The sequence below is a fragment of the Lissotriton vulgaris genome, chromosome 3_1 (assembly GCF_964263255.1).
Source record: "Lissotriton vulgaris chromosome 3_1, aLisVul1.2, whole genome shotgun sequence".
NCBI classification, from domain to species: domain Eukaryota; kingdom Metazoa; phylum Chordata; class Amphibia; order Caudata; family Salamandridae; genus Lissotriton; species Lissotriton vulgaris.
In genome coordinates, this window is record NC_141689.1 from 901,049,517 (window position 1) to 901,066,654 (window position 17,138).

The 17,138-nt window shown below is 44.0% G+C and overlaps 1 protein-coding gene across 3 annotated transcripts in view; it reads right to left on the bottom strand.

The window, feature by feature from the left end:
• DOCK8 (dedicator of cytokinesis 8) overlaps positions 1 to 17,138 on the bottom strand; it is a 719,019-nt gene that overhangs the window by 11,680 nt on the left and 690,201 nt on the right. For all 3 annotated transcript variants that reach the window (XM_086961229.1, XM_086961230.1, XM_086961231.1), the window contains one exon: positions 3,585 to 3,691. In XM_086961229.1, coding sequence (XP_086817355.1) covers positions 3,585 to 3,691 — 107 coding nt within the window. The remainder of the gene's footprint in view (positions 1 to 3,584; positions 3,692 to 17,138) is intronic.

Below are 17,138 nucleotides of genomic sequence, written 5' to 3' on the forward strand. Positions count from 1 at the left end.
GAGATAGAATATGGGGAAGAACATTGAAATGTCTAGTAGCTGTGTGCAGCACATTGACATTCCAACATAGTTCCAGTGTGTAGTAGCACAACTTATTGTAAGTATAGCACTTGAAGACGACAACAGGATTGGAGCCTGCGGGCTCATGTGTGTTCTTGAGGCCAGGCTCACCTCCCAGTAGACAAAGTGGCCTTGGGGCCAGGGTTTTGGATATCATGGTTCTAGCCATGAGTTCTCATGTTGCAAATACATTCAGGGATTTTTGGCCTTGCTCCCTTTAAATAAATCAATTGTATGAACGTCCCATTTCACTGTGGTTTGTAAAAGAAGTCTACGATCTACAAACAGCCGCCCTGTCAAGTTTCCCCAATTGATACGTGACTAGCTACTCCAGTGCAGGAGTTTCTGTTGCATTCTGGGACTTGTAGTCTTGTTCATACCATTATGAATCCATGCCTACAAATCCCAGAATGCAAAGAGTGAAAACATGGGCAGTAGAAGCTAGTTGGATGGAACTGGGAAACATGGCATCTGTGCAAGCATGGTGTCCTGATGTTGCGGAAGCACATATCACCATAACATAAATACACATGGCCATGCCTGCCATGCTGGAACCATGCTCTGAGAGGCAGGGCTGGAACCCAGATTATACTCACTAAGGGGGTCATTAGGATCGCGGACGGACTTGAGTCCGTCCGCGACCCCAGAGCATGAGGGAACATCCGCATGGGCTGCGGCGTTCCCTCTGTGCAGATTAGGATGTGACCGCCAGGGTGGCGGTCACATCCTCTATTTTTAACATTGCTGCGGGTGGAGCTTCAAGCTGCACCCGCAGCAATGTTAAAAATGCATGCACAGCATTTGCGTGCACAAAGCGGCAGGCACCGCGCGGTGCCTGCTGCATTGTGCACGCAAATGCAGGGGGGTACCATAGGTACCCCCCATGTGCACCCCCCACCCCCCACTACACCTAGGGGGCCCGCAATGGGCCCCTGCAGTGCAGTTACACATGCTTTTCCACGGCGGAAAAGCTGCCGCGGAAAAGCATGTTTCCATGCACATCCTAATCTGGCCGAAGGTGTCTAAGAGACACCTTCACCATTTTAGTGCTTTTCCGCCGCGGTTGTAAGCCAGCCGCGGCGGAAAAGCTGCGGACCTAAACCATGACCCACCAGCCATCCTAATGTGGCGGTGGGTCCTGGTGGGTCCGCAGAGGATTTTCCGCATCCTCCGGGCCGGCGGTGGCTTCCGCCGGCCCGGAGGATGCGGAAAATCCTCCATCCTAATGACCCCCTATATGTAAGGCAATAGTGATGGCTCTTAAGTAAAGTCAGGAACGGTGTGATGCACAATCCCTTGACCTGTTCCCAATAAGGGAAGGCAGATACATTGCACGTAAAAGCATATCAAGCAAGAAAGTTCCTGTCAAACGATCGTTTGGAGCTTTCAGGATTGTGTGAACCACCACTAGGGTGTGGGGTCTATTATGTGAGTTCCTGTCCCAGTGTCTTGTGGTACTTGTAGTCCACCCCGCATTGGTTCCGCTTCGCTTGGTCACTCTTGGCTGTTAGCTGTCTCTGTGCACACTGATCATTAATGTATTAGGAAGGGAAGAGGCAGGGAAAGTAGCAGCCTTTACATTCACAGTTGTCAATACATTGTGACAAAAAAGAACTTTTTTGTTGAAAGTCGGAAATGTGCTCTATTTGCTGTGTATATTAGGCAATGGCAGACAAATGCAGTCTGACTTCTTAAGCAATGATTTTCAATAGGCCTTGTACGCGAAGACTTTTGTGCTGATTTGTTCCTCAGATTATCCTACTCAGAATGTCTTTTCACTATTTAAGTAAGTCAGTGAGATTTACACGGACCGCAGAGAAACTGGGCCTTGTGCTAATTAATGTGGCCAGAGTTTACTTCTACTTTACATTAGAGTGCATGGTATCCCCATTTTGTTCTTGTCATAGTGTGGAAGTTGTAGGGAGTTTTTAGGCCATTCATCCAATTCGGGGAAAGGTTTGTAAAATTATGATTCCTAGAGAGAATTAATGTGATTGTAGCCACATAAAAAAAGCATTGGCATAGCCAATAGGTCTTGCTTTTGGGACCTTTTAAGTATTTAGTTATGCAGCAGAATATCTTTGGTTTAACAACATCAACTGTTGCATGACTAAACACTTATAAGGTCCCAAAGGCGAGACCTATTGGCTATGCCAATGCTTGTTATACTGGCTTCCTCTCACCTTCAATGCACATTTATACAGGTACAAGTTAGTCTAAGAATTGGATAAACAAACTCAGTCATTTTCTTTATTGCTCTTCTCTTCTAGTGAAGCACTGGCAGGTGGCCAGGCGGCCACAGTAAACTTGCCAGTAAGTGCTGCAAAGGCTTCTGTCATTAAAGAGAAGCAGTCTCTCAGAGAGGCTATAAACCTATGAGGCACATGTATGATTGATTCTCCTTAACCTGCTCTCGAAAACAGTTAGTTTATGATAAAAATTGCTTTTTTTGTTCTCTTGTATGCATTTTCATTACTTGCTTTGCACAGTGGCATTATACATTGCACAATGGTTTCCTATTTGGAAATAATACATTTTAGTGAGATAAATATTCTAGAACAGGCAAATGCATGTGACCAAAAAGAGTGCTAAATGTGAGGAAAATAAGGGGGCATATTTACAAGAAACCTGCGGAGCGTGGTGCTATGCCAAATTGGTAATGCCGCGCTCTGACAGTTTCAAAAAGCAGTGATGCGCTGTATTTAAAAAGAATGTGGCGCACCCCTGTGTTACCCCTAGCGCCGGCACTATTAAAAGTTGACTAGTACCAGCGCAGACACCCTAGCTCCATTTTGCTAAGGTGCCTCTGCTGCACGGGCAATTGTTTATGTGCAGGAAATATTTACATGTGATTTTCTCTATGAGTGATGCTGCTGCACACGTGGAAAGAGCAAGATACGAGGAGAAATAAAACATTTCTCCTTGAATCGCCTGCTTAAGACCAGGTATTCCCTGGCGGTTATTTTGTTGCTGCCACATACCTTGCAAATATTGGGCAATGTCAAAAAGCAATGGGTGTAGCGATGGAACGCCCACTGAAAACACCCACTGCACATCCCTTTCATACTAAGTGCTGGGTGAATAGGGGCATTATTTACAAGGCAGTGTTAAGCCACGATACGTGGCTTAAGGCCAATTGTAAATAAGGAGAAGGATTAACGCTACCAAAACGTCGGAAAAAGTGATGTTCTGGTGGCAGTCACTCCTTGTAAATATGCCCCTTGGTTTGGATACAACAGAAAGAATGAACATAGGCATTACTTTGTTACTAAAATAGAAGACACACTTTCTTCTCTCTCTCTCCTACTCCTCTTTAGAGTTACAATGTTAGGAGGCATAGTCACGTGACATTTACGTCAAACCTAAAGCGGAAAGTAGCATTTTATACAAACTCAGAGGAATGAAGCAAAGGTGGTGCCGAGTTAAGTCATGATGCTGCAGTCAGGGCCATCCATATAGATTCTTTATGGCGTCGGCAGTGCCAGCAAGTGAATGACTCTGGTTCACTGGTACTCTGTACTTACCGCATGATAAATTCTTTAAAGCACAGCCGCAGCTTGTTGTGATGCCGATACAGCTTGGGATCCGCAGGAATTTCAGCCAGAAAGACTTGGGCTACCTCTAGTGGACCCTAACAGGAAGAGAACAAACACGAAACAGAAAGAAGAATTACCAATTTACTCATAAAAAGTGACGAGTTTCCAGAAAACACTTGTAATAGCAATAGCAATTTTAATGTTGTTTGTGTCCTTTCCTAAGTTACAGAAGTACTGTACAGGGTTAGACCATCTCAGGTTACACTGCGAGGAGTTGAGCAGTTGCATTTCACAAATGATTTGGTGTGCAAGCAAAAAAATCAAAAATATCTCTGGAGGTAAAATGAAAGTAAAAGGTAGGGGAATGGGTACATTTGTATTGGATATACAAATTGTACTCTGATTAGGTTTAAGGAAATCTATAAATTTATTGCGGAATCCGATGTACTGTAGTCTCACAATACCTTTTGATTCCGAAAGTATTACTTTTTATTTACTATATTGGGAAAGAAGGTCTAGCACTGGGCTAGGTGCTACTTATATATTTGTGCTGCAGTTATATCACAGATACATATACAACTGATCATGAGACACACATGTTCATTATCAGAAATATATCTTTTTTATTTTTCATTTATCAAAATTTGAGATAGATAATTCTCTTATTACTCTTTTTTCACATGATCTAAATTTGATAGTAACACAGTATTAAAAAGACTTTGTGTATACAAGGATAATGTCATATGTCCATATACAGAATTTTTTTTCTTTCTTTCCATTCATGATTTTTTCACCATGTAAATATGACCACTCTAGGAGATGGGCAAAAATGACATCATTTAGAACAGTGCAAAAATAGAGAAATATATACAACACTGCAATAACATGTTAATTCGAATTTTTAAAAAGAGAAACACTGGTGTTAAGCAACAATTATCACCAACGCGTTTCGGTGTTGAACCTTCCTCAGGGTGATTCTACCAGTGGCATACAGAGAAGTAAGAAATTTATAATTGCTTCTCTTGCGTTGTGCTTGCTAATTCAGAAAGCCTACGTATTGTGCGTTCAAATAATATATCCAAAAACTTATTTTAAAAGGATTATGCGCTGATCGCGTGTTCCTTTTGTGAACATGTGTACTTCTTAAAGTTTCCAACTAATATGGTTTACGTCCAAAGTGTCTAAAAACGAGGGCCAATATATTGCTGAGGTAAGGACGGATGCTGACTCTTCTCTTAAAATTGCACGCGATGCAGCTGCAAAGCGTGACCTTTTAGCTTTATTTTAAATAATTAGAAATCTGAAGCACGATATCCTATTAGCTGTGCAGACTGGTGGTGCCTCCAAGATACTAATGCAGCTGTATGATGGATATTTCTAATAGAAAATTGATCACGGTCATTCCATGTAAAAACCTGTGATTGGGAGGATAGAGGGTCTGCAAAAAACTGATGCCGGTGTCCGCGAGGCTATTTACCTCCTAGATTGAGTACTTTGCTTCCTTTTTTCATATTGTCTCCCCTACTTCTCATTCTCTCTCCCCTAAATTTCTGAAGGTCTGCCTGTTCATAATCTCCAATTCCTCTCTAACCTAGCTTGGTGTTTTAGTCCCTCTTTCCTGTGCCTCCTCTTTATTTCATCCATGCCCCCCTTTTGGCAAGCCTATATCTTTCCATATCTCCTCTAGTTCTGTCTCTCTTTTCCCATCCACTTCTCCCCTCTCTCTACCGATGCCCTTCCAATCTGTCCACCTCATTCTCTTACCCTTACTTTGAGAAAGGCAACTACAGCCACAACTCGCTCTTCCAGCTAGAATTGCAGGATTATCTTTTGATTTTAATGTCATTTCTCTGCCGTCGCTCTAAAGGTTACATACAATCACCCTTTTGAAATGCAGAAACCATGTGGGCTCATGAGATATGATTCTGTGTCTCTCTCTTGTCAGTAGATGCAAAATAGGAGGTAATTTACATAGGATGGATATGTGTGTAGGATAAAGATATACATTAACTGACCACACCCAGTACTGCTTCCTTTACTTCCAGGGGAGCTTGCATTTAGCCACCAGGCCTCTATGGCAACTTGTCTTCTATAGGTTGGTTCTGACCTTTATTTAGGGTCATAGCTTGAAATTTCCCAGACACCACAACCCCTTTCCCAGTGTAATATGAGCTGGTGGTTGCAAGCGGGGCTCATCGGCGCTCATTTTTGAGGACTGGTACTCATTTTTCTTCAACAGACTTTGATCTAGAGCAAGAGAGAGAGAAAAACACAAAAGAGGAAAGATGCACGAGGAGAAAGAGAGAAAAAGGTCACAAAGGGAAAGAAGCAGGGATGAAAATGAACCTGCAAGAGTAAGATAAAGAGACAGGGAGGGTAGATTTACTAAGGTTTTACACTGTGTTGACGCAAAGCAGCGCAAAATCTTTTCTTCTGATTAACTTCTCAGCGCTAAGTTGAAAGTAACACAAAGCAGTGAGCCGCTGCTTTGGTTTACTTAGCACCAAGGGGGCGTACCCAAGATTTCTGGCACTAAACCCTATTTTCTAAATAAAGTAGACAGGATTTAGCATCAGAAAACGTATTCTTTTACCGATTAAGTACTTCCATTTCCTTAAGTCTCAGCTAGTCTCTGTGTTTTTCTGAATGAAAAAACTGGTATAGCTAAACAATCTGTGCGTGGCTCAGTCTACTCTCTGTGACTGGTGTTCACAGTCGAATGGGTCACTCATCACATGTTGAGCCATGGCCAGGATTGTTCAAGAGATCATCTGTGTCAGACTTATCCAGAGTTTAACCAGACTGGCGATTTGATGCAGTGCATGTGCGCTTTTAGCTCAATGCGCAAGCGCAATGAGTTAAAATGCGCGTGCACAGCATCAAATATTCAGCTTGGTGTCGCCAGCAGCTCTTCCCACTCCGCCCCTGCTGCATCAAAGGCTTTGCGCTCTGCCTCAGCCCAGCCATTCTCCTCCCCTAATTGCCCCCACGGTGCATCAAATGATTTTTCATGGCCGGCCGGCCGTGCTTTCAGTTTCACGGCCGCCAGGCCGTGTCTCCTTTTTTAAAATTTTATTTTATGTGGCCAAGGCTTGTTTTCTGTTAGTGACTCGACATCATTGTCCTACCATCTCAATTAGTCCATCTCTTCACCCCTCACTTTACTTGTCTGTTAGTCGCTCCCCCTCCTTATTATGAACCCCCTCATTCTTCACCAATCACTCGCTATACATTTGCTAATGCTCCCCATTGGGGCTTTTACTCCTCACTAACAGTCCCTCCCCTCACCACCTTTGTTTTCGGATCCTGTCCGCTTTCCCAGACTCACCCACTGTTTCCCAAACCTCAATTCCGAACTACTCCATAATCATTGTTTACCTAAATTTTTCCCAACTCCCCCAACCCTCTTCTGTTACTGCCCTCTGCTTATTCCTATTTAAGCATGTCCTTTCTCCACCGCTCACCCTTCCCTTATAATCCCGATGCCTTCCTTTACCCGCAATATTACCTCTCCTCACTGGCACTGATTGCCAGGGACACAATTTCAAACTGGATGGAATTTCGCTCTTTCCCACTCCTTCTACTTCCCTTGCTACCGACATCTTTCAATTCCGAAAGGCGGTTCTGGCTCTCAGCTGTGAGCGGGAATTGGAAGCACGAAATAACGACTTCAGAAATATAGTCATTATTCCCGCAGACTTCCGACCTGCTGAGTAATCGCAGTGCAGTCGGGCTCGAGGCGTCAGGCTTTCTGTTTAATCTGCTTTCTGTTTGTTAGTTTAAAGCCAAAGCGAAGACACTTCTAAATAAATAAATAAAGCGTAAAAACACGCGTTCTTTCAGTGCTACCTTTCAGTATGTTTTTTTAGTTAGTTTAAAAACTGACCAGAACATCTATTGTCTTCGGACGTTAAGCATAAGCTTGTGTGTTCCCTTGGAATCCGAAGGAGTAGTAAAACATAAACCAGTGTGTCCCCTTAGAATCCGCAGGAGTGTCGTACACTCCAAGGGTTGCAGAGGTTTGGGGAGCTAAATTGGATTTAATAAATGGAAGAAGGGTCCGTGAAAATTGTCTTTGTGCAAGCGTCCTCCATCGTGCGCTCTGGCATTCCTCCTCCCCTAATTATTCACTGCCCGGCACATCAAAGGCTGCTGCTGCCCAAGCGTCTCGTCACCCTCTGCTGTCCGTTGGTTACAGTATGATCAGCCCCGTCGTGCCAGTGCCCGTCAAGCACTTTAGCATTTCCGATTTCCTTTAATGAAATTCTCGGAGTTGGTGGACAATGTCCTTGAAGCATTCAATTACTAAATCTTGCCTTTTCGCCAGCATGAGATGCAGTCCCCTCGGACCACCATTCAGTCAGATGTTTTGTCTCTAATATTCTCACCAAACAATAGTGAGTAAAGATACTCCACTGCCCACAACAGAAGAACTAAAATGAGGGATGCGCGGCCCCTCTTATCTCTCCTCTCGCCTTACTCTCACCACTCTCCCCTCCCTCTCTCACCTCCCTCTCACCTCAATATCCCCTCTCCTCACTATCCTCACTATCCCCACTCTCCACTCTCCTCTCACCACTATCCCCTCTCACCACTCTCCCCACACTCCCCCTCACTCCCCTCTCCCCTCTCCTCACTCTCCCCTCTCCTCACTCTCCAATCCCTCTCTCCCCTCCCTCTCTTTCCCCTCTCTCCCCACTCCCCTCTCTCCTCACTACCCTCTCTCTTCACTCCCCTCTCTCCTCACTCCCCTCTTTCCTCTCCATCTCCCCTCTCCTCACTTTCCCATCTCTCCTCTCCTCACTCAACCATCTCCTCACTCTCCCCTCTCCTTACTCTCCTCTCTCCCCTCTCTTATTCTCTCTCACCTCTCTTCTCCAATCTACTCTCTACCCTCTTACCTCTCTCCTCTGGTCCCGCTCCCCTCAGCACCACCACAGCATCACTCAGGGGCACCACAACATCACTATGCGCCACTACAGCATGACTGAATGCCACAGCATTACTCATCGCCACCACAGCATCACTCAGCACCACCCCAGCATCACTCAGCACCACTCACCATCATCACTCAGCATCACCCCAGCATCACTCAGCACCACCACAGCACCACTCATCATCACTCAGCGCTACCCCAGCATCACTCAGCAACACCACATTATCACTCCGCACCACCACATTATCACTCAGCGCCACCACAGCATCACTCAGTGCCACTCCAGCCTCACTCAGCACCACCACAGCATCACTCAGCGCAACCACAGCATCACTCAGCGCAACCACAGCATCACTCAGCGCAACCACAGCATCACTCAGCGCAACCACAGCATCACTCAGCGCAACCACAGCATCACTCAGCACCACCACACCATCACTCAGCACCACCCCAGCACCACTCAGCACCACCCCAGCATCACTCAGCACCACCCCAGTATCACTCAGCACCACCACAGCATCACCACAGCATCACTCAGCTCAACCACAGCATCACTCAGCGTAACCACAGCATCACTCAGCATTACCACAGCATCACTGGTTCAAATATGTTCTCTCAATGTTTCAAGCTTTATTACAAATGTCAAAAAAGATGTTAATATTTCACTTCTGTTCTTGGATTTTCGTCACAATAAAATACACTGAACATAATCTTCACTAACGTTATTTACAAAAGTTTAAGCTATTGCCATTATAAATTACAATCACTTTTATTTAAGTATTAATTATTTAAAAAAGTTAAAAGCCATGGTTATTTGTAATATCAATACATCTAAGTCATGTAAATACAAAACATGTTGCATTACAAATGCTATAGGTGTCACATTTGCGAAAGTTATAACTATTGGCATTGTAAATGACAACGCTATTAATTTACCTATTTTAAAAAACAACACATTAATAAAAAAAATGTCATTTATAAGACCAATAGCTCAAACTTTCCTAATGCGAGACCTATTGCATTTCCAATGCTTGTTCTCTTTGTCGCTGTTTTTCCATCTTTCACTTCTTCCTTCTTTCCCTCTTTTGTGTTTTTCTCTCTCTTGCTCTGGTCAAAGTCTGTGGAGAAAAAAACGAGTGCCAGTCCCTAAATATTAGTGCAGGTGAGCCCCACCTGCAAGTGTTGGCTCAAATTATTCACTGCTGCCACCATATCAGCTTCAGCCTGACAGCCTGCCTTAGCATTTATGTTGATGAACGTTTAGGCTTGTGGTGTGAAATTCACGTTTCTCCACATTCAGCGTGAGACTTGACTCTTAAAGTCCCATGCACACAAAGTGCAAATTACTCTCTTGTCTTCTTCTCGTGTGGTTTCAAGCATTTATATGTCATTGGTACAATTGAAAGCATTCACAATGGAGCAAACTACACCTCAAAAGGACGCTGGAAGACTTTGGCTGCCCATGATACATCAATGCTCAGGTGTTTATGCTGAAAAATGACCACCTATTCCAGCATTTTTTAATACAACAGAAATGTTTTCCCAGTTTCAGTAAGAGGTATCCCGTATCGAAATCACACGTGGAGAAGACAACATTTAAAGAAAACCAGCCTATCAAGTTGAAAGATTGTGTCACGTTCAGTGGTGTATTGAATGCTCTAAGCATCTACTTCTGAGAAGTTTATGAGCATGTAGATCACTGAATTAATGAATGAACTTTGATGTTACACAAGTGGGAATCTGTAGAACCAAAAGGATGGGAGCCTTAAAAAAACAATGAAGCGTGTCTCACTCCATGGAAACCCTATGCTAGCTTACTCTGAACTAGTCATTGCCAAGGTTCACTCCAGAGTGCCCCTGCAAACAGGAAGCGATGTGCAGTGGCTAATGCTTCTTGGTCCTTATTTAGGGTTTTAGCTTCCACCCTCTTTATGGGACAGCAGATGTAATTTTATATTGGCTTTGACAGCCCTGCTTGAAGCACGGATATAGCAGTAGATAATTGTAAGCATGTAAATATATTTCGAGTTCAACTATAACATGTATTCATTCCCCTTTATTAATATATTAATCTTCAAAATAATCTCTATACAAAAACTCTAACAAGATTGAGACCTTAGCTTCCCATCTTCCCCTGGGAACATCCTATCATGCGATGAACACATTATTATTTTTTGCATAAAAAGGTAATGCAGCTGGCACCATCTCTGTGTCTTCATTTAAATCATAAAAAGCATCATTATGATGTCGGGCAGAAAGAATCTGACAGCTCATCAGAGGCTTTCTGCCCGACATCAGAGGTTTCCGTTCGACCGCCATATTATGATACTGCCAGATATTGGGAATCCCGCTGGGGAATTCTGCTCCACTTTCAATGAACACACATAGCCCGTCGGGCGGCGGGAGGAAATGTAATTCTCAAATGGCTGGTTAGCCAGCGTCGGCTCCGCCGTTGGCATTACAATTTTGCTTTCCACCTGCCCTTTCATGGCGGTCCGCCTGCCATCAAAAGGCAGGTGTAAAGTGACTTTGGGGGCCCCTAGCAGGCCCCCATCTCCCCAGGCACGTGTGGTGGCCCCCCAAAACTTTCCAGCACCGTGTGGCAAGCACACATGGTGCCTGCCACACAGTGCAGGGATGTTTCAACTCTGTCTTTTTTCCATTGAGGCGTGTGCTGCGAGCGATGGCTCAAGCCGCAATGGAAAAACTACAGGATCTGACCGCCAATACAGCAGTCAGATTATAATCTGGGAAGGCAGACCTCAGACTCTGTGTCAGGTGGTCCAGTTTCAGCTACGATGCCGTTAGGACGCGCGTCGGTCCAGCATTGTAATCAGCCTCAAAGAGATAGGTCTTGCTTGTACCCGGTGACAAATAAAAATTAACTCAAAGGACAGCATCTCTGGTGGAAGGACTACATATGCAAAGAAACAAGGAGATATTGAGCAACAGGTGGGGGAAAAAGAGAAAACTGCAAGAATGTAATGAAGAGACTGAATAAATGAGTGGAGTGCACTGGCAAGGAAGAAATGTTGGTAAACTAATTGATTGATGCAAAGTATTATGGAGATCAGGAACGAAACAGAGCTAGAAAAGGAGCACCCATTTGGAGAAATCTCCGCCCTCTACCAAGTGAACAGGAGGCACTAATCTTCTCTTCACCCGCGTTGGGACCTCTGTGCAGCATAAGTATTCCCAACTGTTACAGAAAATGTCAGCCACTGGTTTAAATCCAGACTAGCTTACTATGTGCATGCAGGGAAGACAAAAAAATGTGAAATGTAATTTATGCAACAGACTGAAAGAACAAGAATTTACAATGGAATGGTTTCGCCTTTGGAAAAGTTAGAGCTATTGGCATTGTAAATGACAACATTTGTATTTATGTGTTGGTTTTGAAAACAGATAAATAAATGGCATTGTCATTTACATTGCCATTAGCTTAATCTCTGCAGTCACTCTGCACTCCCTAGTCACTCGTCACTCTGCACTCCCTTGCACTCCCTAGTCACTCTGCACTCCCTAGTCACTCTGCACTCCCTAGTCACTCTGCACTCCCTTGCACCCCCTAGTCACTCTGCACTCCCTTGCACTCCCTAGCACTCCCTAGTACTCTGCACTCCCTTGCACTCCCTAGTACTCTGCACTCCCTTGCACTCCCTAGTACTCTGCACTCCCTTGCACTCCCTAATACTCTGCACTCCCTGGCACTCTGCACTGCCTGGCACTCTGCACTCCCTGGCACTCTGCACTCCGTGACACTCTGCACTCCCTGGCACTCTGCACTCCCTAGCACTCCCTAGTCACTCTGCACTCCCTAGCACTGCCTAGTCACTCTGCACTCCCTAGCACTCCCTAGTCAGTTCAGTTCAGTTCATGAAGCTTTATTCGGTTCATAAAGAATAATGACCATAAAAGCACAACAAACATGCAACAGAATAAACATACAAGCAATGATTAAAAGATCATACTTTTCCTAAAAGTCATGGATTTACAAATAAAACTGGCAGTATAAAAACATATGTTGGGGCAGTCCAAATTGTACAACAAACACATTGCATCCTCCACACTAAAAACATCATACTTGAGAAATATTGGTTTTAAAAAGGATATCCTAACATTCTTGAACAGGGTGCAAATGAGCATAAAGTGCATTGTGCTTTGTTTCGAATGCCCATCGCAGGGGCAGGGGCCAACCGGATGCTTATTTGGATGTGGGAAGGCCACCAGTACATGAGCAGTTCCAACTCTTACTCTAGTCAGTACAAATCTATGCGCAGGCCTAGTTACCACGCTCAGGTAATTCTGGAATCCCTCAGTAACAATATATTTATTATAAGCATTAACAGTAACGAGAGAATTACTCACAGCTGAGCGTTTATGGGCTCTGTAAGACTTAAAAGAGTTTTTCATGTCCTGTTTGGCGAGACCTCTGGGGGGACAGTGATCTAGCAACAAATTAATACCAAAGATACTTTTGTAACAATCTATAACATATTTAAGCCATGGTATCTGCAAACAATTGTCTAATCCAAGGCAGTCCCTAATTACAAGTTGATTAAACTCAGTCTCTTCCTTGAGCCAAATGGCTCGGTAAAGCAATAGAGGCCTAAGTAAAGCAAGTAAAGCAAGTTCGCTCAGGTAGGAGACCCCAACCTCTTTGTGAATCAACTCTGTTGGGGCAGATTTAGGGAGGCACAATAATTTCTTAAGGAAGTTATTTTCTTCTATCTGCAAACGTTCAATATTGCAGTAACCCCAGAGCCCCGCCCCATAAAGGGCAATGGATACACTACGTGCCTTGTAGATTTCCATCATATCCTTGATTCGCCTATCCCCCAGCTTAGACGCAAATTTAAAAATGCCATAAGAACTTTTGCTCATTTTAGTTCGAACATTCGTTAGTTCTTGCCCCCAGCTGCCATCACTGGTGAAAGTTACCCCCAGGTAGCAGAAACTATTCACATGCTGTACTTTATCCCCATCTATAAACAAGCATTTACAATGCAATGGTTTCGCCTTTTGAAAAGTTTGAGCTATTGGCATTGTAAATGACAACATTTTTATTTATGTGTTTGTTTTGAAAATAAATAAATAAATAAATGGCATTATCATTTACAATGCCAATAGCTTCAGAAAGCTTAAAAAAAGGCAAGAGTGAACGTCGTGCAGGGCCAAAACACAATTATGCTCAACAAACTCCTAAATAATTTGTTGCATGCAAATAATAATAGGAAAACTAAAACCGAATCATGCTGCACACTTACTAAAAAAAAAATCTATATTGGCATTATTAAAACACTAGTTCGATTTCTGAACTCTAAACATTATACATAAACGCAATAACATCAGTGCACCAAAACCTATAAATAAGGCACATAAATCATGTCTTCTACTATAAAGGCCTATGTTTGGGGAAAGAAACTTAAAGTATACATTATACCAAGGGATAAATATTCATCTAGGGCCCTTACTACAAATTTTAGGTAAAATCAAGGGGCATATTGAGCAATGTGGTGTAATTGCATAACTTCGGAAATTTCATAACAGGTGCAACATGAGTTTATCAAAAGTATGTGAGATTATGCCAGCAGAACAAAAATGTTATCTCGGCCTTCTACAAAGCGGCCAGTGACTGTGTGAAGGTGAAACAAAAGAGCTAGATGTACATCGGCTCAAAATCAACTTCAAATATAACAAGCAACACGAAGGAAGCCCTGTGAGTGAGGTTAAAATGAGGGCCTGTGGATCTGGCTATGCAGTGGACGAATTGGGCTAAATTTGGGTATATCTGAGAGCCACGTGAAGGGGCACTAATCACTACTGTTTTGTAGCACAATGCACCCACAGATACAAATATTGTTTCGCACAACATTGGTTCTGTTGCCTTTTAGGCGACATACTTCTAATAATGAGTACATGTAGTGACACTGCTCGCTCCTCAAAGTGCATCCAACAAAAAGCTGCTGGTATAACTCTCATTGGCAATCATTCTCGATTTCTGAAACATAGGAGACTAGGTGGGCCAGCAGAGCGATTCGGGCCTGCAGCCTTCAAGATGCACACAGTAAGGGCCTACAAGTCCCAGCATGCAAGCTTTTCTTGGGTTTGGCTAAAAGGACACACGTGGTATGAGGTCACTCAGCAGCTGTGGCCTTATTGACAACTCATGCCATGCATGCACTGATGTGGGAGGCTCACCTGACCAGAGAAGTAGCTTGTCGTGCGCATCCTCCTGGGTGCTCGAGTTCTGGGCCAGGGCGGTGGAGGTGAGGCCGTATGGCAGGTGGGACCAAAGGCAGGCGTTGTACTTCAAGGCTTCGCAGGAGGCCGTCTTTTTGCACCGGTCAAAGTAGAAAGTCTCGTTGCCAGCTTGGACACCTGCTTGTCGAGGCAGCAGAAGCACCAACGCCCACAGCACCCAGAACCCCCTGCCCAGGACCTGCTCTCTCCTAGAAATTTTGGGGGTCCTTTTCTTCACGTGGGCAGGACCCCGGGGGTCCACAACTGCAAACACATCCAGGAGGAAGTCATGGTTTACGGTCTTGACGCCGACTGATAACCTGGGTTACTTTCTACTGTCACCTGTGTGCAAGGCAGAGAGCTAATCAGTCAGTATCTAGACATTAATGTCTTTCACGTTGGTTTTGTAACTGTTGAGGCAGCTCAGCTTCCATCACTTACCCAATTATCTATACATTTGATAAGGAGTGTTCGGTTCCTAACTCTGGGCGTTATAGGTGTGCCTTTGTAAAAATATTGTAACCACTTCCATATTAAAAGGGGTCAGTCAGTGCAGCAGAAAGAAGAAAAAACAAAATATCTTTACACAGGGCTGTAACTCTAACCATCACCATTCCAGAATGTTCCTTTGCATGATGAGGACTACTGTCTTGAGCCCTACTTTAACATCATTCACTAGGTGGCCCCTTCAAGTTCTTCATCAAAAAACAAAGGGATGGATAGAATGGTTGAATTAATCGCAGCCACTGGTGATCAATCGGGCCACATCCCAATCGAACATGTTTTGGCCACCATGCCACCCCAGTTTGGACACAGCCATATGCAAATGAGTTTTGACCCTACTTCAGTGGAGACAGTCCAGCTCAAACTGCCAGGCCAGGTCCTCCCTGAACAAGAACACAAGCAACCTAGGACCGATTTTACCTTTATTAGGGCTCATCAGCCAGGTCCAGTGGCACGACCGTAGTTACAGGCACGGCTGCAGTTGACCGTGAACAGTTAATTAATTTGGTCAGAAGGTTGGGGGAGGGGACATACCAATGATACCTGGATTTTTCTTAATGTGTAGGACAAGTGTCGAGTGGGGACGATAACAAATCCTAGTTTAACCTTGGGGTCGACTATTCTAGTGACACCAGACTCCATTTTTCACAAATAGCAGGAGATTGCATCATCTGGGTGAGACTTTCCCCATCAGGGAATGTTATATAAAATGGTTGAGATTTTGATGCTTTGGTAGACAAAGTCAATATAAGAAACCCCATAACTGAAGCGGGGGGGGTCACAATAATTCTAAAAGATAAGAACCACTTCAACAAATAACATGACTTGTGTCGGTTCCCATTCCAGTTTCTGTAAATTGAGACCCTCACACATTTCTGTTGATCTCTGCACAAGGAAAAGGACAGAGAACCAGACATTGAAATCTTCTCATATTAATTAACCTGTTAGATATAGAAGCCAGTTCAATCACCTGCACGATCAAGACTTCCTAAACCCTGGAGACCCTACTACGATCTACACCACCCCTACTACTCACACTAACCAAGGAATACAGTGTTGTGTTTACAGCTTGAGTGTGCATCTGTAAAGACTAGTCTCAAAGCGAGAAACGGATTGAGACAATAAGAGGCCTATTGGCTTTGGCAACATTTACTTCCATGTGGTGAAGGCAGCACATACAGCTGCTTGTCGCAAAGATGCTGACTTATAGCCACCTTCGTGACACGAATGCTAGGCTGCATGAGACGAGGTAGCCCTAAGGCGTCCAGACACAGGAAGACCCAACCCGCCTAGAGCCCAGCTAGCAGTCATTTTCCTCCGATTTATTTAGCAGTCAAATATTTGCACAAGACGTTTGTCACGAGTTACTGCGGGTCATTAAGCTCAGTCTACATTGGCACTGATTATTTAACGCCCATCCATTTTTTTCTTCCGGTTTGTCTTGGACGGGTGGCTAGCACTGTGGATAATGCGTACACTGTAGAGATAGAGTAGTTATCCGATGGTTCCAGCCTCGGAACGAACACCGTGGGACTGACAGGGTGTCTCATCTTAACAATAAGGTTATAACGAGTGCTGTTTGCCCCCCAAAAAAACATATTCTTAGTGAGTTTCACATTAAAGCCATCACTTTTTGATCAGGGAGGACATATACGCAAAAGACGTATATGTTATGTTTTTGTTTAATTAAGATTTATGATGAATATCTCTGTTATTTGATCTGGTCTGTTGTGGAGATCTGCATTTCGAGCAGCGACATCCTCCCTGGGGCAATTTAGCAATTACATCCCCCCTTTTGTAACAATGCACACGAAAGGATGTCTAAACACCTGCCCCTCTCTCTGAATAGCCCACCACAC